The sequence below is a fragment of the Oxyura jamaicensis genome, chromosome 8 (genome assembly GCF_011077185.1).
Source record: "Oxyura jamaicensis isolate SHBP4307 breed ruddy duck chromosome 8, BPBGC_Ojam_1.0, whole genome shotgun sequence".
Classification (NCBI taxonomy): domain Eukaryota; kingdom Metazoa; phylum Chordata; class Aves; order Anseriformes; family Anatidae; genus Oxyura; species Oxyura jamaicensis.
Genome location: NC_048900.1, coordinates 23,391,035 through 23,417,554, shown reverse-complemented (window position 1 = coordinate 23,417,554; position 26,520 = coordinate 23,391,035). Strand labels below are relative to the sequence as shown.

Here is a 26,520-nt window from a genome sequence, read left to right as displayed (position 1 = left end):
ATTATTAAGACCTAGCTAGCTCTTGTAGCCAGAAGTCAGTTGGGGCAGCAAGGAGGGGACACAAAACCCTCATGCTGTAAGGCTGTAGTCTGGCACACAGAGTATGTTATTGTTCCTGTTGACACTGTGTTAGCTAAGCTTCTCCTTGTAATATATAATTAATTACAGAACATTCACTGGCTTTTCATGAAGAGTTGCTTAGTAAATTGAAAGAACAGAGATGCCTGTGATGTTTCAGAGTAGGGAGCAAAGGCCAAATCAGTGTTGCACCTTTGTTCTAGGTCAGGCAAACAGTTTAAGGTTACAGACAGCCCAAAACAATAGAGAACCTCTCCCAAGAGGAGTGGGAGCATTACAGCTCCCATGGCCCTCAGCAGGGTGGGAGGGAAGCTCCCTGGGAAAAGTGAGGGAGGCGAGTTAGCTGGAAGGATGCTACAGGAGGTGTGAGGTTTGGAAGGAATGATGGCATCTGGAGGGTGCAAAAGAGAGAAATGCAGCGATGAGAAGAAAGAATTAGAGAAGGCATCATGGGCAAATCAGAGGTTCACTCCCACTGCTGAGGCAGAGATCTGGGCAAAGACAGCATTGGGGAAGACACTGAGGATGCACAGATGCTTCACTTGTATAGAAAAGGAATTCAAAGAAAATAATCAGACAAGAGGAAAAGAGATTCTTGTCCCAGATGTAAACTTAGCCCTGCAAAACCTGCCATTAATGGGAAGCAAAATGAATTCCCCCTGTAATTGGAAATGGCATTTCTCTGATAGCCCAGTGCTGACTGTTCAACCCCAGACGAATGTAATAACATCACAAATATCAATTTCTTCTAGAAGCAACAATTATTTTAGGGAAAAAAAAAAAAAAAAAAAAAGTGATACCAGTGATGGATGAAGGGAGACAATGTGTAATAAACTGCACTAAACTGCACTAAGTGTGCCTGTGTAGAGTGAACCTTATCAGTTTGGATGGAATTTAAGCACTTAGCCTGTTATCCTTTCTTTCAAGACAATGCAGTGATGGAAAACAGAACTCTGTCAACTCAGACAAACTTTTAATTTCACTTAACTGCATCTGAAAGGTAAATTTCAGTAAATGAATCCAAATTGCTTCCTTTTCACAACACACGGTGCTGAAATACAGTACTTAACTTCATTAAAGAAAAGGCTGCTTTTCTTTAGAGGAGACCTAGACACTTTTGAAGTCTAACAGGTAAATTGTGGTCAGATGATTTCCCTCCATATGGTGGCTTTGAGATAGAAATTTCCATCACTGGGGCCTTGTTTGTTTAAATTACCCTCTCTGCCTCTCTGGTAAGGACACTGCACAGATTCTGCGTGCCCACTGATGCACACGGAGAGGGGGATCCCTCCCTCCTCCAGCCTGTCCCCATGCAGCCAGGAAACCAGTTGCCACCATTGCATTTGCCCTGTGTTTATCCTAACCTTAGCTAAAGGCTGGGGATTAGGAAGTGCTTTGGGAGCTTTCTGACTTCTCGCAGGGTCCCTGTCTCCCAGAGGGGCTGTTCCAGCAGGCAGGAGCAGCGGGGGCAGAGGTGTGCTGAAGTCGCACCTTCCTCCCCTTGTCACACCTCATTGCTGTTCGGGGCTTAGCTGTGGTGTGTGGCCCCCTGGCCTTCCTCCAGCACCTTCTGTTTCCTTCACTGTTCTCCTGGCAGGATTTCCTTCTCAGGGAGCTTTCACGATCACAATTCCTATCAGCAACTGCCTCCAGCCTCCAGGGCACGGCATAGAAATACCTACACATCAGAAAAACCTCATGGTTTAACAGCTGGGATACGAGACACCTCCGTCACACTGAGTGGTCTCAAAGCACCTCCTGGAGAAATTCTCCATCACAGTTCCTTCTGTTTGTATCTCAAACCGGCCTAAAATCTGCTCCTACTTTGGCCAGATTTCAATGAACTCTGAACAGGGGCCGAAAGATGGCATTTTGGCCACTGAAGCAGCATGTCCATAGGTGTTCTCTCTCTCCCCATTGCACACCTCTCTTGAGCATACTTCTGCTTGAACTACATACTACTTGAGCATCATGCTTCTGTGAAAGGGTCCTCAGCTCCTTCTGAGCAACGCATGGCCTATATACTGTATTTTCCCCTCCTGAGTCTCTTATCATTTCCATTCAATCCCCTCTAAGAAGGGCAGATGGCTCGATGCCTCCTTTACACAAGCACCGACGTTGGCACCTCTCATCCTGCCCTTACCCAGCCCGAAGCACTCAAGCCCTCCCGTGGAAGTAAAAAACCAGCAAAGGATAACTCGGATAACTTGGTGCAATATAAATAAGAGGCAAATCTCCTGACTGTAACATATGATACAGTGATGACATATCCCTCATCCCTAGATGTTTTCTGTAGCGGCTGCTTGGATTATCAGGTTGGTCAGAGTGCACAGAACATATTAATTAAAGCTGTGAAACCCGCACTCAGCACAGAATTCTCCTGTGCATCGCAATAACGGATGGGAAATCTTGACATTTGTGTCCAAAACTCTAGCATCTCCATGCTAATAGACCCTCCCTGTCAGCAGCCCATGAGTGATAACTTCTTTCCCCTTGTAAAGTCAAGGAATTACTTTGTTATTCTCCAGATGGGGCTGGAAAGATGTGCAGGCACACTTTCACCTGCTAGACCCACAAAAAAGATCTGCATGTTTTACTTTGTTCTGTTGATTTTATCTAGTTGAATGTTGCTGATGTTTGCATATTTTTTCACTATTATTTGTCTCATCACTGATATAAAGGATTAGTGTGAAGCAGTATGTGCACCCTATTTTAATGAGAGCTAAAAATACGTAAAACTAAAATCATTAGATACAAAGAACACTGAAGTCTCTTGGAAATAGAGATGGGATTGGGATATATATAGATTTTAGTTTTCTTTCATGAAACTAAATTCTTTATTGGTAATGTGTTAGGTATTTTATTTTCATGAAATTTAAGTCCATCACAAATATTAAATCCATATTTTTGAAGGCAAGCAAGTAACAAAATTGGAGCACATAAAAGCTAAGATTTTTGAGCAGTGAGGTATGCTTCAGCACTGGATATCCAAGAACACTTTCTGCTCCTTCCTCCTCAATGCTGATTAAGGTTGAAAATACAAGACGTTTTATGGAACCTATTAAGAGATTTCTCTTCTTTCTTGTTTTCTACTTCTTTGGTATATGTTAAATAAAGGTAGTCCATATTAGATGTTTATATGTGCCCCATTTTTGTGTATTTCTGACTTGGACGAAACGTAGCCCTGCCATAGCAAGCCCTTTTAAGCCTTTTTAAGCCACTGCATCTGCCTGATGCAGCACAAATAAAATAAAATGTTTGCTTAGGATTCAGTTTCAAAAACGAGCAGCTGCTGAGTTATGATAATCTCTTCACTAGCACTTTTCAGTGATGCACATCCCCTCTTGTTCCACTGTTTCTTTCAGCCAGCACGGTCTCATTTCCTTACCCACTGCCAACACGCCTCTTAATCTTGAACAGCCTGTTCACTTTTCAGTTCTGTGGTTCTCCATTTTCTGCTTGAATTTTCTTTTTCTCCCATATTTTTTCTACCTGCTCTGTTTAACGCTGGCTGTGAGTGGTTGCCGTGGGCCCTGGAGCCAGGTACAAAGGGACCCCTCCACCATCGCCATCTATAAATACACTCTCTAAATTGCAGTTCTTGATACAAAAAGAAGTTCTCCATCAGCAAGTTTATTTTACCTACAGTTTATTTTGATGTTAATATTAAGCTACCATGATTGAATAGGTTAGACTCTTTTGAGATTCCGATCCCTAACTGCTCCACCATAAATATTAGGTTTCAAGATTGGAGCTATCGTACAAAATGTCTCCTGTGCAGAGCATCAAAAAAAGCAGTGTGTTTATTCCACTGAAAGAGTTAACACTAAATGAGTTTGACTGTCTTCTGTGTTAATGCAAGGCTTTTTCTCCCTCTATTTTTAGTCTGTACCAGCAGCATATCCCACTGTGGTCTGGTATGCAAGAGCTTCGCTGTGAGGTTTGCAAACACTTGTATTTTTGTGTTGTGAGAACAGAGCATTTGTGTGTTATTGGAGTATGTGTTCTTCAGCATCTGAAAGGGAGTGCAGGCTGTGCAAGTAATCCATGCACATGTTTATTGTTGCCTGTGAATAACCATGTACAGCAAATGGGCTCTGGAAGAAAGCTTGTTAGCAGATGTCGTCATGGCCCTTCCAATTCATAAATATGAGCCTTGACATTTATATTTTCCATATTCAGGGCTTTCACTGGCCAGATGTTCTGAGGATTGTCTCCTTGGAGCCTTTAATTATGGCTCCTCATGGCATATTGTCTATTGCACACAAAAAAAGAAAACTGTCCTTCTGACTTATATCAAACAGATAAGAATAAATGCAGTGGGTACCCTTAGGTAAATGGAAATCTTCTAAACCTGAAATGCACTTTAACACAGCTCTACAAAGCTGTTCTTATTCACTCGGCTGAAAAATAAGTTGTCGAGTTTAAAAGGCAAAGAAAATTGAATACACAGTAGCACTTCTTCCCTGCTGTTTGGGTTGGGTGAAGAGTGTGGTTTGTGTTAAACTTGCAAGGCTGACTGCAGTTGCAGATGCTGTAAGAAGTGCTGAGTAGGCTTATGCCCAGGGTGAGCTGGATTTCTTAAATGCAGAAGTGGGTAGTAAAGCACCTGCGCTCCCTAAATTGCAATACTTGATACAAAAAGTTCTCCATCAGGAAGTGTTGTTTTTTCCCTATTTCCCATCAGCGAGAAAAGCTAATAGAGTCGTGTCAAAAGCTGGGCGTGGGTTGAAGGTATCTAAGGACCGAAGAGCGCAGATGTGCTCTTTCTCAAGGTTAAACTTCAGGCTTAGCAGAGCTAAGTAAAATCCATAACACAGAAGAAATATCTTCGTAGGGATACCGTATCTTCTTGGTTGCCATAAAGAACTAGAAATATGTTTTTAAAATTCTGGGGAAATGCACATGTGAAACTGTTAATGCAAGACCAGAGAAAAAGGTCAAGGGATACGGGATTTATTTCGGGTTCTGCCATTCCCCTTCTGAGCAGTGGGCTCCATGCCCTGTGAAATTAAGTGAAGCAAAGTATGACAGAGAGGAAGATGACATTATTGTTGGGCAGTTGGCTTATAAGAGGGGCTTAACCACAGTTATAGTCTGGTAGTGGGTTTATCTAAGAAGACAGATTCATTGTGGAGTGAAATGGGAGGAAACCTGATTCCCTGCCACTCCCGGCAGTGCAGGCTGCCTTGCGTGCTGAAAACCCAGCAGGACCTCAGAGGGCAGCTGTGGTCTAAGTCCAGTTACTGGGATGAAGGAGAAGTAGGGTTTATTTAAATTCATATGGTTTTAATGCTATAAAAGCTGGGTTCCTGCAATTATGAAAATGCCAGGCCAAATTCCCATTTCGCTCAGATCTCCCCTTTACAATTCGTGAATAACTTAACTGAACAAAGTAAGCATTATACCTGGGGTCTGAGCCCGTCACGCTGGAAAGCAAGGGAGCCAAGCCAATTTCTTGTGAGCTGCTGGATATCAGGGATGCTTCGCATAGCACTACCATGGGGAGGCATGGTGCAGACCATGCTCACAAAATTCTTTGGCTCCAATCTATGGAGGCACTTCAGGGTACTGGTTATGACACCTGGCAGGGAAAGTTTTGTGGCCTTTCCAGCCCTCCAGGCCAGCAAGTGGCTTTTCGTGAGTCACCAGTGGCATCTCCAGGCCTTCAGAGGGTTTGGCAGCGTTCGTGGAGAAGGAGTTTGTGTTGTGTTGCTATCATCATAGTTGCTTTGCAAGCAGCAGGAAGAATCCCAGCCTTGCGGGCGTTGCAGCAATTTAATGTCCTTCACGTTACTGCCTGGTAGATATGCCCTATGGACCTTTTTTTATTTATTATTTTGAGAGTGAGTCTGCTGGAAAGAAAAAGAAGCCAGTGCTTTTGTTCAGTGGAACAAGCTTGAATTCAATACTGCTCCAAATAACAGGTTCGAAGATCTGACCCAACCTTAATTATTCTTATTAAGAGAGACTCTGGAAAAATACAAGCAGTGAGGAGGAAAGTGAGCCCAGTGAATTAGAGAGAAAAATGTGATACAGACCAAGCAGAGAGAAAAAAAATGTTATATGGAGATGGAAAAAGAACAGGGAGAAGGAAAAAGAAAATTAAAATCAAATGGAAAAATGCAGTATGTTGGACATCCATTTAAGCCAGTTTATATTTTGGTTGCTCATTCTGTTCCTTAATACATTGCACAGGCATCTTCTTAGCTGAAATAATTGTGTGTCTTAGAGAACAGTCTTGGAGAAAATACTTAATTTGACAGGATGTTTTAGGTATTTCCCCAGTACTGCCTATTCTAAATCATTTTAAAATCTGGAGGGGAAAGTCGATATCTTTTACAGTGTTTAACAAGAAAGTGACAGGGTCAAATATATACATCTCTATGAACGTATGTGTTCCCCAAGCACATCTAAACATGCATGGTTAATTCTGTGCATCTGCAAAAAATATTTGAGCCATAGGGCCCACACAGTACCAAACAAACACTTGAGTGCACATCGGAGAGGGCAGACCGAGTCACTCTGTTTCTAATTAATTGAAAGGTTGAGCCCAAGAAATAAAATAGGGATTATTATTTTGACCACCCCAAAAATTGCAAATTGTTTTGTATGCGGGGCTGGTTTAATGTGAGAGACAGTTTGCAAAATACAGACAAAAGAGAGATATTCTGCTCATGCTTGGGGTTTTGTTCAAAACCACCTGATTGCAGTACCATCAAATGAACCCTTTGCAAGTTGTATATCAGCAAATTGCCCCAGAAACATCACGGATTGCATCACTGGCAAGATTTTTACCATTCTAAGCTCATCTGTATATTCAAACCTTGATGTTCTTGCTTACTTTGGCTATAAATACTGCAATCATTATCTGTCCAATAACCAGTGGAAGAAGTATTTGGTTATTTGAGCTATGATGATGAGTGCCTTAATTGCACATACAAATCAGGTACACAACCAGATGTGTACACAGGGTGGGGGTGAGTTTGTGGATGTTTTTGAGGCCACATCACTACTCAGGCTCTGGCGAACACATCCTGGCTCAGATGTCTGCGCAGAGCCCGTGAAACAAAGGGCTCTGAGCTATCCCCTGTAAGCAAGGGCCAGGCCCTGGGTAAAACTGGGATGCATTATCCCGACTCTGTGATTGCCTCGTCCCAGTGCAGAATCACAGGGGGATATTCTTAGGATATTAGAGAATCATCAAAGCATTTCTTAGAAGGGCAAAGGAAAGAGCTAATGTTGTCATCTCCCGCCTCAGGACCACCCAGACACTCTACAACAAATCATGGGTCTTCAGCTACAGTATCTTGAATTATTGTTCACAGGGATTTTAAAGAATTTCATTTCTTTTTTCCTCCTTTTTTTCTTTCTTTCTTTCTTTTTTAAGGATGACATGTAGTTTCCTGACGGGCTGGTTTTAATAAGGTCAAAATCTTTGTTGTTGCCAAATCAGAGAGGAATATAACATCTTTAAGTCATTAGATGGGAATGGGGTAATTACTCAGAGGGTGTGCTTCAAAGGTTATTGGTTTTTACAGCATTCTGTGTATTTACACCACTCTACAGTTGTCTGAAAAAGAGCTGCGGGTCTGATTCTGCTGCTGCCACGTGTGGGTGCAGGATTTGTGGGTGAGATATTTGCAAGGTTTTCTTGCAGCATTTCAGGGCAGGAGGTTGAACAGGGCCATATGCAATGTCCTGTAGAGATGAGGGAAACCTAAGCCTGACCACAAGGTACCAAAAAAAAAACCTTTCCCACCTGCTGAATGTTCAATTCAGAAAAGTGCCTTCAGAGTGCCCTGTGCTGGAGATGCTTCTCACCTGCTCCATCCTTACCTGCTGACCACATGCACGTGTCTCTCTTTGCACCACTCTGTCATTATGCTGGGGGACCCACAGGCTGTGCCACTGTGACAGCAAACTCCTCTCCTCACCTTTCTCCATCTCCAATCCAGCACTCCCCATGGCCTACATCCCTTCCCGTCCATCCCTCTCCCTTCCTCTGGCCCCACAGCAGATGATACGCTTTGCCCTGACAGTAATGTCCCACCCTTTTTCTGCCTTTCAGGATGTCTCTGTAGCATTCCTCTTTGATGCAGGTGGATGTCACAACAGGGCTGAATTTGTCATCACAGAGGTGTTCTGAGGGTGGCCTGGGCCACCCAGGCCTGTAGATTGCTGCAAGAGCCTGCAAAACGCTCCACGACGGGTTCGTGCCGGTGGTGTCATGCTGACACCTCAAGGCCTCAACTCAGCTCAGAGTCAGGGGGGAAATAGAACTGAAGTGCTTTAATGAGGTTTTGGCGGTTTTGATGGGAGACGTGGAGATAAAAACCAAATCTCCAGGCTTCCAGCCCCTGGCCCGTCCACAGAGGGGGGTCAAAACTGCACCAGAGACATCAGAGACATCCTCTTTCTCCTAGAGATATGCCGTGGTCCTAATGAAGAGCGGGGCTATCAGAAGATGCACTGCCCTTTGCCTCTGCACGGGGCTTGGAGGCTCCCAAGCGCCCACTTTAAAAGGGAAGAGCTGTCTGTCCATCCCCATCAGAGCCAGAGCCTTGAAATAAGGCTGGATCTGAACTCCAAGTTGCTCTCAGGTGGGGATATGGTTCCCATTTGCATCTCATCGGAAGGGAGGCTCAGATGGAGAGCGGCAGGTTGTTGAAATGCCCCCGATGTTGTTGCCTGACCCCTCTTATCGACAGCGTGGCTGCAGCTGCCTCTTGGTGACTCTCCGGCTGTGCTGCTCACAGGGAGGGTGGATTCTTGCTCTGTGGAAAACGACCAAAGAACTGGGCTCCCAATAACTCCAGGGTAAAGAGAAAATAATAAAGATAAGGCTCTTCCTTGGCTCATCCCACGTTCTCTGTTGGCCACAAAGCAGTGTGAGATTGCTCACTCATTGAGACATGCAAAGGCAGTTTACTACAGTGCTGCGAATGAGTAGTGGCCTCCCCTGGACCAAAAACCAATTCTTTAATCTGATCCAGGTTGGATTTTTCTCTTTTTTTTTTTTCTTTTTTTTTTTTTTTCTTTTTTTTGATGAACTGAACCTTGCCAAAGCATGAGCCTCTTGGCCTTGATCCCATAACGGGCTTTAGGACGTGCTGAGTTGTAGGTATGTGAAAACTAACCTTGCTGGGAGCACTCGTGCTTGCAGTGCTTAGCGTCCTGCTCGTCTGGGGCCAGCAGACTCAGCATCTTGCAGGATTTATCCCTCAGGCTGCAAGAACAGTGTCCATGAGAAAGGCAGCGATGAAGAGAGATATAAAGGTTGGGAAACTGTAGCTTATGCTGATCTAAAGAATCCATTCCAGAAACACATTAAATCTTAATCTAAAAATATCAGGAGATGGAGACTTCGCATTCCCCTTGAGAGGTTACAGTCATGGTCTTCACATTTAAAACCTTGTAACATTTTTAGTGTGTTTTTTTTTTTTTTTTTCGCCCCAGCTTACTCTTTTTTTTTCCTTTTGGTTAAGCACCTATGTTTTTTGTTGTAGTTTTTTGTTTTAGAAGGGTGGTGAGACTTTTTGCCAGGCAGCTTGTTTACATACCACAGCAGGTTGCTCACAATGCAGATATGTTTTTCAAATCTTGATTAGTAAGTTTTGGTGACATAAACAAGTCTGGTAAGTTCCAAGAATAATTGTCTTCACTAGCAGGACATTATTTCTGATCAGCAGAAAAATTACGTGATCAACTCCTTTCACATCTGTTCATTAAATGAAAGGGAAAAAAAATAGGGCAAAATTAGTTTGAAAAGAAACAGGATGCATATGCTTAATATCACTTAAAAAAAATCATAAGGTTAACATCAAATCACAAATGCAAAACAGCCATTATTGTATTTACTCAAAAATTTTCCTCCAGTTTACTAGCTCATTAGGTTTTCAGTTGAAAAATGCATGTTTTCAGGGCTCAATCTATGCTGGCACATCATCTTGATAAGCTTCTTTCATCAGATGTTGTATTGTAGGAAAGGCTGTCTGAGTCCACATTTGTTTACATTTATTAAAAATACTTGTCATGTGTTTATATAGCTCCTTTGATCCAGAAAAATCCCCAAATACTTTGTAAGTTATGCTTAAAAAGGCCACTTCCTCCGCCCTGAACAGAAACCATGTTGGGACTGAAAGATGGCAGCAGATTAAATGTACGTAGAAATCTCACTGTAATTGTACCGGTCCTCGCTCCTTCAGTGTACCACCAGTTTTCCATCAGCTTGAGAACAGTTACTGGGAGTATAAGGGTGGTTTATGGGCAAAAAGCAGTCATAAAAACATCTTCCTGGAGATTGCAGAGGGGTAGCATGTGAAATAAGTGGCTCCTAACTGGGAGCCAGAGCTTCTCATGCACTTTCTTTTGCTTTGCCAATAGAGAAGCAGTGGTGCCTACTGCACAAAGCACAGGGCTGGTAATACCTCAGAGAGACCTACAGATCCCTGTCCGGGGCAGCTCACTTCAGAGAAGATGCAGATCAACCAGGCAGAGTCAGGGGAGAAGAAAAGATGGAGGGAGAGCACGTGAGGACTTGCAGAAAAAGGCAGAGGGGATTGTTTGTTTAAATGAGAGAAGGCTGAGGTGAAACGTGGTTAAGTCTTCAAGATATGTGAAAGGCTGCTGAGAATAGGAAAGGAATAAACCTGCCTATGGGGACAAGAGGAGTCACGAACTTGTGCTGTAGCATGGGATATCTGGTGAAACATTAGGCAGTAATTCTGGATGTCAAGTCTCTCTGCAGAGACTCTTGAATTGCAATCACTGTAGGTTTTTTTGGAGATTGGATTAGACATACATGTCAGGAGGGGCTTAGATCTTGTTCCTGTCTTTGGGACAGATGGGCCAGAGAGTCCCTCCTGGCCCTGCCTTCTGTGATCCTGATGCAGTGTCACATGTGGTCGAATGTGCCCTGCTTATGTGAATAAACCAAGTCACACTAAAACCTTATTTGTGAGTTCCTTGCCAACTAAACCAGAACAGAAATCCCCCCAAAGGGCTGTGTGTGTGTTTATTTTTCAATTTTAAAATGCTCCCACATCATCAAGGTGCTTCAACATGCCCCCAGCATAAAGGACTTGACTCATTTAATTGGATTCAGTAGGGTCTGTTCATGAAGCATGTGCCTGGGGCCCCATTTTTGGGGAAAGTTTTACACGTTCTAATGGTGGTAAGACAATTTATGACTAATGCACTGATTTGAAAAACTGCCCTATTATCTGATCAAAAGTACAAGCTCATGAATATGATACCCCAGGTCATTTGGCTAAACGGTACCTGGATTCTTCCAAATTTTTAAAACAATCCCATACACAGAAGCAAAAAATAGGCATACGAACAGTGGAGCCAGTGGTTGCCTGTTCATCATAGCTCATGAGGAATGTTTTATTAAAGACGTTTTTATCAGACACAAAAACCTCAAACATGGAATATCCTGGGCTGGCAAGAGCAGGTGTGATAATAATTTAGATTATTATCCTCCAGATCCGTGATTCATTTATATTATTCTCTGAGTACATTTCAGGAATGATCAAAACCTCCCTGAGGACAGTGGAAAGTGTTCAGTTGAGTTCAGGGGTCTCTGTTTTTGCTTTCATCTGGGGGTCCGTAAGATCCTATGTCACATGCAAACATGCTCAGAGGGAGTTTGGAGAAGCCATCTGCTGTCACCTGAGCCACCACTAGGATTAGTCTGTAATCTCACATGGCTCTGTGGACCTCCTCCGTAACCTGCAGGAACAGAGGGACCCCCAGCGACACTACGTGCCCATCGGGACCTACACTGGAATGAGGCAGACCACCTTCTGGAGAGGCTTCTCTCCACATTTGCTATAGAAACAGCCGAGTTACAAGCTTGAACCAGAGGTTTTATGAGGAGTTTTGTAGCATTTGTTAAAAGGGTCATTCTCCTCAATTATCTCTAAACTACCTTGGTGGTAGGCTAGCGTGCTAAAAGTAGAGTTGCATTTAAGGAAGTATATGATATGGCTAAACCAGGATTCCTTTGCCATTAGCATGCCTTGTACACATGCTTGGAAACTCACTGTTATTCCCTCTTAAATCACTTAAGGATTTTTTAGTAACAAATAACCCCACCTAACAGTATTTGTCCTAACAAAGAAGCGTTTATAGAAATTTAATGCCTTGAAACCAATAGATGACCTCACTGACTGAGAAGAGGGGTCAAAAACTTTTCAGGTCTTTTGACAGGAAACCCTGGATTTTAAGTAAATTGTTTTCTTTTTCTCAAAAAATACCTTTTTTTTTTTTTAAGGGAGGAAATAAAAAACAAAAACAACAAAAAAATTGACAAAATACTTCTGGTGGTTGACTAGAAGATGGAAGCACATCATACAGAAATGCAAACTGTTGATTTAAGGTTTCTTTAGGAATTCCTTAGAGGTAGCTGGCTGATGAATGGGCTCAGTTCCCTGGCCAGCCTGATCCCCTTCCCCAGGCATCTCATACAGTACGTCCCCAAGGTGCAGAAAGGCAGTTTGTGCAAGGGACATGTAAGTCTCACTGGCAGATGAAGCCACAGAATGCATCAGAAGTAGGATATACCCAAAGTGTGCGCAAGTCCCATATGGCACTGTGGCAATAATTTTTGAATTGAAGTTGAAAACCAGACCCTTCCTGCAATCTGAAATTTAATTTAGGGCTAAATTGCTTATTTCTGTAAGTGACAACCTAAAGAAGATTACAAGCACCTTACCCATATGTACTAGGGAAAAGTGGTACAGGGTAAAAAACCCCCAAGCTGTGTACCCTCTGTCATTGTTGCTAGATCGGTGCTCCACAATATCACTCAAAAGGATAAATGAGATCCGGATCAAAGGTTGGAGCATGACTGCATTTCTGTTGAAGTACTCAGCATGTGTAGTTTTGTCAGAAGTATGCTTTAATGATGCTTTATATTCGCTGTGGGTATGCCATTCGTACTTGATGTTACATACATTACAGGAGCTTGAATAGACAGTACCTAATCTGGCATCATTCTTGCCAGCACTAAATTAACTGCTCAGAAACACCGGACAAATCTGAAACAGCAGCATTAACTTATCCCAGATCTACTCTTTTATTAAGTGGCTGCAGCAGTTATGATGCAATAGCACAAGTTCTGAAGCTTTATGTCCTGTATCATCAATTAAAGATATAAACCAACCACTTATTATGGGAATTTAGATAAGAGCTTTCTCCAGCATGGCTTGATTTCAAATTCTTTATTTGCAGCAGTTTGTACCTCTGGAACAAGTACCACTTCTCACTGTCAAGAAATAATGCTGGTTAGATGTATTATCTGCTCTCATGAAGCAATTCTCATGTCTTTAATTATAGACTGCCTTTTCTTTTTCATTTCTAATTCATTACACATTAGTTAAGATCACTTCTAGCAACATAACAACTGTCCCACCCAGAAGATGTGGTGACAGTATAAAGAATGAGGGAAGAACTGAAATGACTTATTCCAAAACCCAGGGTGAAGTGTGACCCGCAGTGATTGTCTGTTGCGTTTGATGTTGACCTGCCTGTGTGTTTACCAGTGCCCTCTTCTGGGTGGACTCTGATCTTCTCATGGTTTGTGATTGACTCCATGCTTCTGAGGCATCCGAGCTAAAAGCTCTAACCGATGGTGATGGCGACATGCTATCCTATTGCTGCTCAGGGAGAAAAAGACAAAAGCATTCACTGCTACTAAATTCTCTTTCTGTACATGAATCCAGAGCAAGGTATTTTTCCTTCTATCTGATATGCAAGACGCAGCCGTTTTTCCTCCAAGGTCAGGACCTCAGCTACAGTAGCTAAATAGTTATAGGACTGCATAGCTTCTTACCCCATAACAAATTATGTGAGGGCCATTTTAGTAACCCTGAATCCCCGCTATGGAAGATTTAAGAAGTAACACAGAGAATCTGCAAGTATTAGTGTCACATCTTGTTTTCAGAGGAACTTGTCTTTTATCTCCCTGCTCCACAGCAGTGCCTTAGCTCCAAAATCCACCTTGCGCAGTCTGCGTGCAGTTGTGCTGCTCTGTGACAACTGGTGGATTATGGATCATCTAACAGTGGGTGCAGAGCAAGCATTTTATGAAACAGAGATTACAATTTAAAACTTCCTAATCAATTGTAAATGGGTCTTTTTGACCTTCATTGTCATGGGAATTGTGATGAATTCCAGCGTGCACATTCAAAGCAAAGTACTGGCTCAAGCTACAATCCATAAGCAATCGCACCACTATTGAGGCAAAGCCACAGCCAGGGAAACTTCACACTGAGTCTGGTTTTGGCATTAGGATCCAAAATGTCTTAAAGCCAGGAAAAGAAAAGAAGCTGCCTGCTCTCCTGTGCTCAAGGTTATCTGTTTTGTAAGGGGATCCTGGGAAATTCTTTATGGTTTTGAGACAGGGGAAGGAAATGTTTTCTGGCCTCTCCTGGACTTAGTATCCTCTCCATGGTGGGTAAGGCATGGCTGTGAGACAGGCCAAATTTTGAGACCTTTGGTGGCAAGGAAGTATCTAAGAACATAAGAACTGATTCTACCAGCAGCCAGAATCTGAGGGACATCCTAAATCAAAGCTGGTTCCAGACCATCACAGTTCCTGTCCCCTGGGGATCTCCCTCCATGTCTAATACATGCAAATAATAATAATAATTGTGATTGTCATGGTTGTTGTTGCTACATACAGAATGAGAGATCACAGAGCAGAGATAAGGGCTCCCCTGTTTAATTTCCTTCCCTTTTGTTTTCTTGTAGCACCACCGCGTTGCCTTCCTATATCAGGATAACCAATGGCTACATCACAGTCAAACCTCCCATTTGGATTTCCAACCGGCTGGATCAGAGACCACACTCAGACCGCCCGTCCCAGCCTCAGCCGACAAGCTCAGCTTCAGCCACCATTTTATGGCCATCAGTAACTTCTCCTCTCTACGTGGCCATAGCTTTGTTTCTTCTGAATCTACTGCAGCCTTCCTGACCACATTAGGATTACGTGCAATCCCTTGGAATAGAGAAGAGAGATAATTTATGAATGAATTGGAGGTTATGACAACATTTGCAGACTGGACCTTCTCAGTGAATCAGTAGTGCCTTCTAGCTGATTTTGTCTCTTTGCCCAGATACGTTTTGAAATTCTAAAGCTTTATTGTAACACTGACTTACATCTTCTTTTTGTAGAAGGATCTTTATTTCCCATAGTGCTATGGGGTTTTGTAAAATATTCGTGTTCATATAAAGAAAAAAAAAAAAAAAAGAAAAAGAAAAAATGTATTTATTCGACTGGTAAACTTATTTTTTCTTGTTGTATATGTTAATAACATCCCTAGTAATCAGTAGTGATGGTGAAACAGATAAATTAATATTTCCTATATTTGTTTTCTAACTGACAACTCTGCAAATGCCTGAACTGACACTAGATGAATGGCTTCTTTTTTCTTTAACCATTACTTTCTACAGCAACTATCCAATAAGTACATTTTGCTGCATTTCTACAGTTTGCTTTTTTTAAAAAAAAAAAAAAAAACAACTATTAAACATAACTTAAACTGAATAAAGCAGATCCTGCTCTCTGTGGCCTATGCACATTAGAAAAATAGGTGTGCATTCTTAGCTCAAGTCAGCTGCTACAACCTAAAATTTCAGATATTTTTATATGATTTAGTAAGTCATTAGTCAAAATAACCCTCTAAGATCCCCTGTTGTCTTTAACTCAACTATTTAACTTCTCTGGAAATTATCAATTTCCGTCTTTGCCCTGGGATTAATTCATTATCTAACTCAAGACATCTTTTTCCTAATAAAAGATTTCATTTTAAATCTGGAATATTCCCACTGGAATTATTTTCTTCTCTCCCTCATCTTATATAAATACAAGCCCACAACCTTTCCCAGCATAAATGAGACCAGAACTTGGTCTGTTTATAGGGTATAAAAGTGCCGTTTCCTGCTAATCTATGGATCTGATACAGAACCAGTTAAATTAATGTAAGCGAGCAACCTGCAGGCAAGGAAAAAATGTCTAGAAATTCATCATCATCTCACTATTGTACTTCGAGATGGTGTCTCCATGCTGAAGTATGATTTGTCCAAAATTATTTCAAGACCACAGGAACCAAGCTCCTGTGTCATGGAGATCTGCAAGAACCTTCCTCCGTTTGTAGACTGTGGTGATTCTGTTGACTCTGTTGGAAAAATTAAGACAATTTGCACGTAGTGAAAAATTTGTTCACTTTCCAAGCAGCTATTTTTCATTAATCAGATGAACAACATCTATGGGAAAAAAAAAAAAGTCCATCTTTAAAACTACCATGATTAATAAGGCATGCTGATTTTTTTCCCATACAAAACAAGATGAAAAATCACTTTTGATACGGATGCTTCAATCAGAAAATTTATTTTGCTTGAAATGGTCTTCTATTCCTGAAGTCATCTACAAAACAGAAATCTGAAATCTGTGATGAAAACAGTTAAAAAGAAAATTTTAAATATATATATATATATTTTTAAATGTGATGCAAACCTTTTTTTTTAATGAAAAAGTAGTGTTTTTTCACCTTGAAAAAGTAGCAGATAATGATGACAATAACACTAATACTCGTAAAAATCTGACTGGAAACAGTCATGTCACTTTCCCACCAGCCTTGCAGCGTGGTGCTCAGGACTGGAGACAATTCTATGTAATCTTCAAGTCTCCTCAGTGACAGAGATGATTTAGGATTCACAGTTTGTCATCATACCAGTTAATTCAAGAAAGGAGTTTAGGAAATTATCAGACTGTAATATGCACATGGTTTTATTTGAAACCATGATACATATTGAGCTTTTTCACCGTGCATCTCAACCCACTGCTTTGCAAAGACGAGGGAGAATACAAATTACTTTTTTGACCTACTGTATCCATGATCTCCAGCTTTTTTTCTACTTTTGTCAGAAGGATGTGTAGATTTGTGGTCAATTTAAGTGGATACAGCAGCCAGTGCTGTAAGGTACCCCTGTATTTTAAAGTACAGCAGTTGATAAGGCTGAATGGAAAACTTTGAGCTTTGCCACACATGTGAGCTTCAAGCACACCCTGTGCATACTTTTATATTGTGTATTTTGGCTAGCAGAAGATTAGAGATGTTAGTTTTGGAGAGAAGCCATTCACCTTGCATAATATTTATTGCACTGGGCTGGATATTGGAAACATATTTTGAGAACTTTCATTTCAGTTTTATTTGCGCTATTACTCTAGAAATGCCTTCATTTGAATATAATAGCTTAACAGACCTTCAAATTCAACCTTAATGCGCTTAAAAAGATTGGTTCTCCTGCTGTATTCAAGACAGAGCTCAGACCTGAATAGTAATGTATTATTCATAAAAAGGGAGCTGGAAATAACATAGGCAAATCTTAAGGGTGATGATAAGTTACATAGTAAAAGCAAACAGCCAATGAACCAAAACCCATTGAATTTTATTTGTTATAATCTGATCAAGTCCAGAAATGATTCTATGGTACCATCCCAGAAGTAATTCCAGGTGTTGGAAAACTTACAGAATAAATAGGTTAGACCATATAAAGATAAGAGAGAGAGAAAAGAGCAGAAAACAGAATCAACTTGTCCATAGCCGTAAGGAAAACAGGACCCAGACTGGAACTTACAGTTCTCCTGTTCCCAGCCTGTGGCTTTCTCCGAAGGCCTGTGAGGCTTTTAGGAATATAATGAGCACAGATGTCACCACACTCACAGCTGTCACTATGCCACACAGAACAGTTACTCAGTTTGTCACTAATGAGTTTTTCGTGTTTCACTTCTCCATTGGACAGTAATGCTAAATACTTACTAGCTCAGATATCACGGCATGTTTGGATATCACAGTATGTAAAGAGCTTGGATACCAACATATATTCTGACATATTTGCATTTCTTGGCATTTTGTCTGTAATTCCTGTGAAATGAATGAATGTTGCTGGAGGTCACGGAATCTCAATTGTGCTCGTGCCCAGTGTTTGTCATTCTGCAGTGCAGGTTTCAAAAGGTGCCTTCTGGGTTTGGAGTCAACACACTTGACTTCTGCCAGCTAAAAGCGTCTAGTGCACCCAGTCATCTGAGCTTCCTCTGGTTAGGGGAGAAGAAACCACTTGTGATAAACACAAGATTAAATAGCTTCCCATAGGTCCTAGCTCAGGAACCCCACGTGAACAGCTGTAGCGCAGTTCAAGCATTTCTTTTATTCTGTTGTCTTCCCTAAGGTGGGATTTAGGGTAACTTTTGTTAATCCTTGGCGTGTAAGCATAGCAATAGTAGAAAATGAGACCCTCACTGTGATGATAGATTATTTATTCATCAGCAATAGCAGCTCAGTATTAATTAAAATACACCAGCACTGGTGTGTTTAGCACAGATCTATGCACATCCATTGCAATAGATCATGGCTATATTCCACATGAGTTTAGAGTGTGTATCAGATCTGATGCAGGCTCTTGAAGTAACACGGACTACCAGCTTCATTGGACTTCGGTTTTATTCTGTGGGTTTCTCAGAAAATGGGGAGACAACTGTTTTGTCTCTTCCTAAGGGAAGCTCAGATTCCCATGAAATTGCAAGATTCCAGGAGCAGGGGATTTAAAAATAAATGAGTAAATCCATGCCCACCCTGTAAAATAGCAGACTTTGATGGTACTATTTACCCGTGAGAAACACAATCACAAGAGTCATGCAATGTCTTGCAATCAAGGACATTTTGATGTGGTTGAGTCCAAAGTTGAATGAATGCATGAATCATCCTTTCAACTCAGCTACAGCTGACACTGCTGCAGCTCACAGTACCTGTAATGGTAACATAATAAAGGAATGCTAATTATCTGCCCAGCTATTGCCCCAATATAATAAATATACCAACAGCAATAAAACTAACTTCTGCTGTTTCATTGTTTTAATGCTTTTCTTGCCAGTGTTTAACTATAGATGCTGTATTAACATGCATTGCCACTTGAAGAACCAGCTAGTAAGCTGGGACAGAAGGTATATTATATTTTACGACTGATGTAGTTCTCTGCAATCCCTCGGGCTGTTGAATAATGCAATACCTCTTCTGGAAATAAATGATGAACGTGATTTATAAATATGCTTTATACAGGTGTCAAAAATCTGCTTTGTTGAACTTCCCTTCCCATTCCTGCAAGCTCCGCTGTGATTTAGGAACACCCAAGATACAGAGCTGTGTATTTATCTAAGTGCTTCAGTATACAATTGTGGAGAGAGACGGAGGGGCAGGCGGCGGGGAAGCGAGAATTTAATCTATGTTTAGCGCATTGATTAGTCAAATGATATGTCCCAATCAGTCATTACCATATATCACTGTTAGGGAGGAATTTCCTATCATGTATTTACATTAGAGAAACCAAAGTGCCAAAGTCATTATCTCAGCATAAATGTTATCATTCCTGACTTTGCTTAGTACCATATTTCTATATTATATCCAAAAAGCATATGAAATTGTCATATCTCTGAAGTGATCAATGTTCCGTGGAGTGTGTTAGATTTCAGCTTCAATTTAGGCTTGTTTCAGCTTAAGTGGAGCAGAAAGCCAATTTCCTAATTTTGAGCGTATGGGTGTGGGTTTGTGGCTGTGTGTCTGCGTGTGAGCGTGTTTTGTCCCAACCCAAATGCAAATTTTCCTGTGACTAGCTTTTCAGGAGGTACTGTAATCTAACTACAACCAGTGAGGTCTTTCCAATTAGCAGTCGATACTTTTCTGCCACAGGAATGGTCAGCCGCCCTGCAGGTTCATGCTCACACTGAATTTTAAATTGCATATTTGTCAGTTTTCAATTCAAATGTATTTCAAATATTTTTTCCTGTTCCGCCTCCTGCTTTTGTGAACTGTTTTGAAGAGTGTAATAAAAAGATGCTTTCTAATATTATTTTGTCAAAATATTTTTGTAGCATAATATATTAATAAAATGTTATTATAAATCCATAGCACAAGAATCTTGTATGTCTGAGTTCTTTCTTTTGCACTACAAGCTAGGGAACCACTGGAAAGGGGAATATTCAGTTTGCAGCATTTCCTTTTCCTCAAGACAATCATCTAATGAGAAATTAGTACTCGGGGAAGGTTTCTTGCAAAATAATGCAAATAAAAATAAAATAAAAATTAAAATGGAGCAGTGTCTCCCTTGGGGATGGCCCAGAAGCTACCTCTCCACACCAAGGTGCAGAGACACAGAGCTCTGCTCGCTTTTCTTGGCATATTCCTTTCTGTTCTTGCATCCAAATCCTGCCTTGCAGCTGACATTGCAGACTTCTTTCTGGTCACAGGATTGTTGCTTGCTTATTAATTAGGTGCTAAATCATTTGCTCTTTAACACGCTACTTTGGAGAGGGCTCCACCAGCAAAGCCAGTTTAGAAATATCCAGCACAGGAAACACAGCGCAAGTACTTGAGCTAGTCTGAAGTGAAGCACAGGAAGGGATCGCCACTGAAACAGAGGGGAACCTCTCTAAAAACATGGTAAAAAAGATCCCATCGCCTGAAATACACCCAACAATCTCTACCCTGGGTCTCCAAGCCAGTCCAGAGAGTCCACATGGTCCAGCCCTGGCCCTAACCATCCCTGCCTCTGGCCAGCTTCACACTGCCAGCTATTCCTGGCCCTGACCAGCCCCAGTCTGCCAAATCCTTTTGCTCTTAAGCGTTCTGCTCAGCCACAGGTCTGAAAAGCTGAAAAACCTTCCGTCAGCACAGCCAGATATTGGCTCAGTGGTGCCGTTTGCTTAAGCTTCTCCTTCCCTTGACCCCTCTCTGTACTCCTAGGCTGTAATTGCAGCTTTCTACTCTAACATGAGACTTTCTTGTTTATAGATTTGCACTGGGAAGATGGGAAGCTGTGAAAAGTTCAGGGCAGACAGTTGGGTTTCTTATGGGACAACTCGGGATCTGCATTGCTGTCCAGCAGCCTGTCTCCTTTTAGACCAGCACTTCCCGGGATGCTCTGGTTCCCAAACTGCCCAAGTGCCAGCCAGAAGTGCTCCCCTCGCTGAAGCGGCCAGGTGTTTGACTAAATGAAGCCTCAATGTCACTCCATCTCTCGTCTTGCTTGACAGTTTCCAGTATTTTTGGCTTGTGAACTCCCAGAAATTTTCCAGTCAGAGTGCAGACCATACAATTGACTTGTAATGTGTAGAAGTGCCTTCTCTGAGTCTTCCGCTGCAGAATTAGGCCAGAGAACCCCAGGGTCCTGTGGACCACAGGCAGGTGTCCCTGAGCCAAGGTGTGACCAGTGTCCTGCACACATCCTTGGACCAGGCTGAGGATGGTCCTGGAGAGCTTCATGGTGCAGAAGTATCCAAACGCAGTCTGCTGTGGTAAATATCTCTCAATATATATTTCTTTTTTCCTTTTGGTCACTTTGGGCTTAAATTAAAAAGCAGAATATTCTTGGTTCTCTCTGTCTGAAAAGCATTTAAGTGGGTAAAAAAGATTCCCAGGAGAGCTTTTGCTTTTGAAGGGGTGGGGAGTCATTTTCTAGCAGAGAACTCAAGCATAACTTGTGTGTGTGTGTCTTCTCTTGGTACAATGCCTTTCTTTTTTTTCTTTCTTTTTTCTTTTTTTTTTCTTTCTTTTTTTTTTTTTTTTTTTTCTTTTTTTTTCTTTTTGTTTGGTCTGCTTTTCTTTGCTTTTTCTTTTTTTAAGTGTTTTGTTCTGTGATCATCAAAGCTAACTAAGTCTTTTTTTTTTTTTTTTATGTCTTTCACTTCTACTCCCAGTATTTATTGACAATTGATCTTATTAACTTACCCGGTACAAATAGAGCTCCCCTGCTGCCTGTTGCCTGCTGCCTTTTCTTATGAAACTCCTATAAATTATTATTCTTGAGACCTCCAACCCCATGGAAGCAGTTTTAAGAATTGCTGGCCAAGGTGCAGTTCCAGTAGACAGCGATCACATAACTATCGTCATTCTGGAACCAAGTCTACCATGTGGCTTAGAAGCAAATGTATTGAGGCAACACGTCTGAAGGAAAACACATCATTGCCTGTGCATTTAACCACTACTGAATCGTGGCAGAGATGTTTTTATTGCACCTGATTTGTGGAGGGGCTGAACATATTTTACCAAGCAGGGGGAAAGCTGGCGTTTAGCTTAAAGTTCTGGTGGTCTGTGCCTCTAGCTGCAGACTCCTCCGAGGACTTTCCCAAAGACCTGTCCATTTGATGCAGCCACAGAAAGGAGCTGTGCAGCATCTCCAGGGGCTTGACTGGGGCAGAAGGGACTGCTTAGAAAAATATTTAATGGTGAGAGCCCAGTTGGATGTACAGATGGAGCCAGAAGAACAGCAAAAATCGCAGAGGATATCCAAAGACAAAAATAACCAGACACCCATAACTCTGCTGCCAGTAACTGAAACAATAGTAATGGAAAAAATGGTATGTGTATAGGTTGCTAAAGAGCTGGATGGTGGGAATATGATTACTTAATTTCACTGGGGTCTTAAACTGTAAAACACTGAAAGTTTTTATTGAGCATTACAAATTCTGTATTAGCTTTTTTAACAGACTGTTTCTCTCACTTTAAATAGGAGCCCTGTGGTGTCTCCTGTGCATTCAGTGAGGTTCAGGCGCTGGATTTTGGAAGGGCAGATAGCAACAGCAGTGCAAACACACACGGGGCCCGTCCCACCTTTCCTGGGCTGAAGGTGCCTGGCCACCAGGTGTGCTCCCCTGCACCAGCCCATGCCCAAGGATGTGCTTGGTGCCAGTGCATGAACATCTGGAGAGCTCTGTGGGGAACAGGCACTAGGACTTGAGGACCATGGGACAGACCTCAAGGCTCAAGGCCTAGCACTACCACCACATTATGTGGGTGTAAAAAAGGAGTCAGGACTCAAACCCCCAATAGGTACAGCATCTTTGAGTTAACCTGTGCCTTCATAACAGCCCATAAACCTAACAAACCATTCTGCCCTTTCTGTGGGCTTAACACCTGGCAAACTGCACCACGTGTGCAGTGAGAGCCAACGTGCAGGCAGAGACCTTCCCCTGACTGCAGCGAGCTTTGCCTCAAGTCCTGAACGCCTTCAGGAATTTAAGCTGTGTGTCCCAGTCCTGCAAGTACAACACCTTGCTCTAAAGCATGCCATCTCTGTTAAGTTAGTCGCCTCTTTTAGGTGAAAACCACCATCCGAAGTACTTCAGTGTATTCCACTTTCACATTTAACATGGATCAGGTTAAACTGGCAGAACAAATTACACAGAGCCAAACCTCCATCGAGCTGATTTTCAGAGGAATGATAACAATAATAGCGACAGTGAGTTCATGCTAACAGCCCTCATTCACACCTGGAGCTCCCTGCCTTCATGGAATGAGAAGCAGTTTGAACAAAGGGACCAAGATAATGTGAGAAAACATCAACAACAGGCCGATAGAGGCAAAGTAAATGAAAGACAGATGTAGAAGGGAAAGTGGGAGCTTTCTGCTTTGATTTGCACAGACCCCAGATCTTTATTGTCCTAAGGAATATCAGTTTGTTGTCCTAACCATATCAGTTCTCCAGTCCTCCTGCATGACTTATGATGCACCTTTTCCTTCTTCATATGAAACCCATTGGTTTTAATTATAATGTGATGGATGCACAGCCCAAGATAGTGCTACGTGGGTGAATTATTTGAACAGCAGTGCAGTGGGCCCTTTTGCTTTTCAGAGATTTCTGCAGCTGTTTATCTTGGCAAGGGTAAGTTTGTCCCCAGCTTCATCCTGTGTGAAGTCCTTTCCACCCACTCAAGTTAGCCTGTGCATTCACCTCATTTTTAATGGGAGCATTATTATCTTCTACTATGCACTGGCAAAAGCATCTCTCAAAAGGGGAAAAGACAGAAACACACACCTACCCGTCCTTCTTGAACAACCGTCTTCGTTCCCATTGTAGGAAGCAAGCCCTTTGAGGAATCTGCCAGGAATTGTTTTTCTCTTAGCCTCGATCCAGACCAGAAGTGGACACAGAGGCTGTGTTATCATCGCTCAGACAGAAGGATCTTCTTGAAGACACATTAGTTCGGATAAAGTGTGCACTGGAAGCACAATAGCTGTGGTTGTGTGGTTGAATGACAGACAAAGCTAGTTGTGTTTCCTGGCTGTGCGCTGGCCTAGCGTGGCCCTGAGAGCAGGATCCAGCCCACACAATGACCCCATCCTGCTGCTGCATTTTCCTCCAAGGGAGATGTAAATAGTTCGTGAAGATCCAAACTTTTTTTTTTTTTCTTGGCCCTGCTTGTGGACATGTGCGTTGAGTCGATGAGAGGAAAGAGGGTTGGGTTGGAGACTCTCCTGATGTTATGCAGAGCCTGGGGCTAGAGACGGGGCTTGGTTGCCCACCCCTGGGGGGCTGATGAAGACACACCAACACCTGTGCCTTCCATGTGGCCGAGCAGACCTGTAGAAAGACATGCAAAATGAGATCATTATATACATGAAGACAGTAAAATTCTGGGAGCTGGATGGTGTCTCTGCTCTACACTTACCTTCACTTTCTTTGAAACCACAGCCTTCCTGGGACATCGTTACACAAAAGCAATAACTCTAAGGGAAGGGGGGGAACACTAAAGCTTTGGTGTTAATGGAAGACTCAGACCTGAAGACAAAAACGCATACCAGGCTTGGAGACTCTGTAGCACGCTGCCAGCAACAGGCCCTGCTTGAAAGGAAAGTACCTATCTCAGCATGCAGTCAAGAGAAATAATAAAACTCCAGTCATTCAGAGGCAGGGAAGAGGAGAAAAACACTCATAAATGTGCTGGTTTATGTTTCTCCTGAGCTTTGAATATAATTTTTCTCTCCTGCCCAGATATTACTCACAGAAGCACAGGATACCGTACCTGGGAAAAAAGTTGGATGGATGGAAATGATCTCTGGGGAGAAGGAGAGAAGGAAGGGAGCAGCCACATATTCCTCTGTGTGCCTTTCTCACCTTGCCCTTTCTCTGAGCCTGAACATACAAATGAAAGAACTGGGAAAAAAAAAAAAAAAAAAAAAAAAAAGAAAGAAAGAAAGAAAAAAAGAACCCTTGGGTCTAGCCTAAGGCGAGGGGGAAGCTTTCCACAGCCGTCTGGTGGGTTCAGGGAGCTGACCCCACAGCTCCACCATCTCCCGGTGCTCCCACTCTGCAAGAAGCTTGATTTCTCCCATAGGCACCAGAGAAATGATTTTCAGCATATTTTCCAGTCTCAAAATGAAAGAGAAAAAACTGAGGTACTAATGAAAGTATGCTCATAAACAACACTGAATGGGAAAGGCTATGTTTGCTATGGCTTTAAAAATAAAAAATGCAGTTCTTCCAAGCACTTCTGAAGCCTTGAGTTGGACTTCACAACACCCAGAGGTGTCAGGTGAAGGAACAGCCCCAGTCCCACCATAATAAGGTGGGAAAATGAGGTGGACAGGGGATTTTATGACATGCCTGAAATCACAAGGGGCAGGTATGGGATCAGGACTCAAAAGGCAGCCTTTCCTCTATGGTACACTGTTCTCAGAAGCATGGCTCATTTATTTCAATTAATACAGTTTTATGAGGGCTCCCCTGCCTCCTTTTTCTTGGCATGAACTGCTGCAAAGACAGTGAATTAAAAGCACCAAAGGGCATAATTTTTATTTAGTGTTTAAAGAAGACATTTCCATAAAAGCAGAATATGTGAAATTTGCCCAGAAGAGTGCATTTAGAAACAACCTAAAGGATTAGAACAAAAAAGAAATGTCTTAAAAATCTTTTTCTGGGAGAAGGCTGACCCAACAGTTCAGATCTAGAGTGGTCTTTCTGTGTAATACCAGTCACGTGCTTCAACTGGGACTGGTTGCTGTCACAACATCCTCTCAAGCACTGCAGGAGCATGGGTATCTCCAACCACATGAGATGAAACATTTTAAAAAGCATAAAGCTAATGCACATAATCCACTGCCTCTTTATTTTCTCTTCAAAAACACGCAAGCTGGGATTCAGTTCACCTGCCATGTGCTGTCTGAAGGCTTATCGCACAAACTTCTTTCCTTCAATGGTGCCACCCAGAATTACTCTTCCTTTAGCCCATTATCTCTACCTGATGGCATTTGCTTAACAGGTGCTGATGTGCTTTGTCCCAGCCAGCTTCTGCCCTGAGAACAAGATGGTGTACAATGTTTGCAAAGGCACATCGCTCTTTGCTTCTTATAAAGCATGTCCAACCTCAAAATCATTTTTAAAAATAACCCAACCTGACCACATCTGAGTAATAATATTCAGTGTTTGTGCAGCTCCAGTGTTTGGCGTGACCATGCAGAATCTCTCTGATGTGGCTAGGCTGTGTGATGACAGAAACTGCCAGGCAAGCTAGGGAGTGGACAAGGTGCAGAATGGGCCATAACCCTCGCTTAAAATACTTGCCTTGCAGGAACTACCTGGAGCTCAACAGAGACAAAACTT

The 26,520-nt window shown here is 42.2% G+C and overlaps 1 protein-coding gene and 1 long non-coding RNA gene across 2 annotated transcripts in view; one reads left to right on the top strand and one right to left on the bottom strand.

Moving 5' to 3' along the window:
- The window catches only part of TRABD2B (TraB domain containing 2B), a 281,239-nt gene extending 261,402 nt beyond the window's left edge, over positions 1-19,837 (top strand). Inside the window, exon 7 of the mRNA XM_035332878.1 lies at positions 14,839-19,837. Coding sequence (XP_035188769.1) covers positions 14,839-15,061 — 223 coding nt within the window. The 3' untranslated portion in view covers positions 15,062-19,837. The remainder of the gene's footprint in view (positions 1-14,838) is intronic.
- Positions 6,219-24,329, bottom strand: LOC118170554. The gene is made up of 2 exons (XR_004752777.1): positions 23,960-24,329; positions 6,219-9,799 (listed from the first exon to the last, which is right to left on the bottom strand). It is a non-coding gene; the product is annotated as an uncharacterized LOC118170554 (long non-coding RNA).
- Between the last annotated feature and the right edge of the window lie 2,191 nt (positions 24,330-26,520).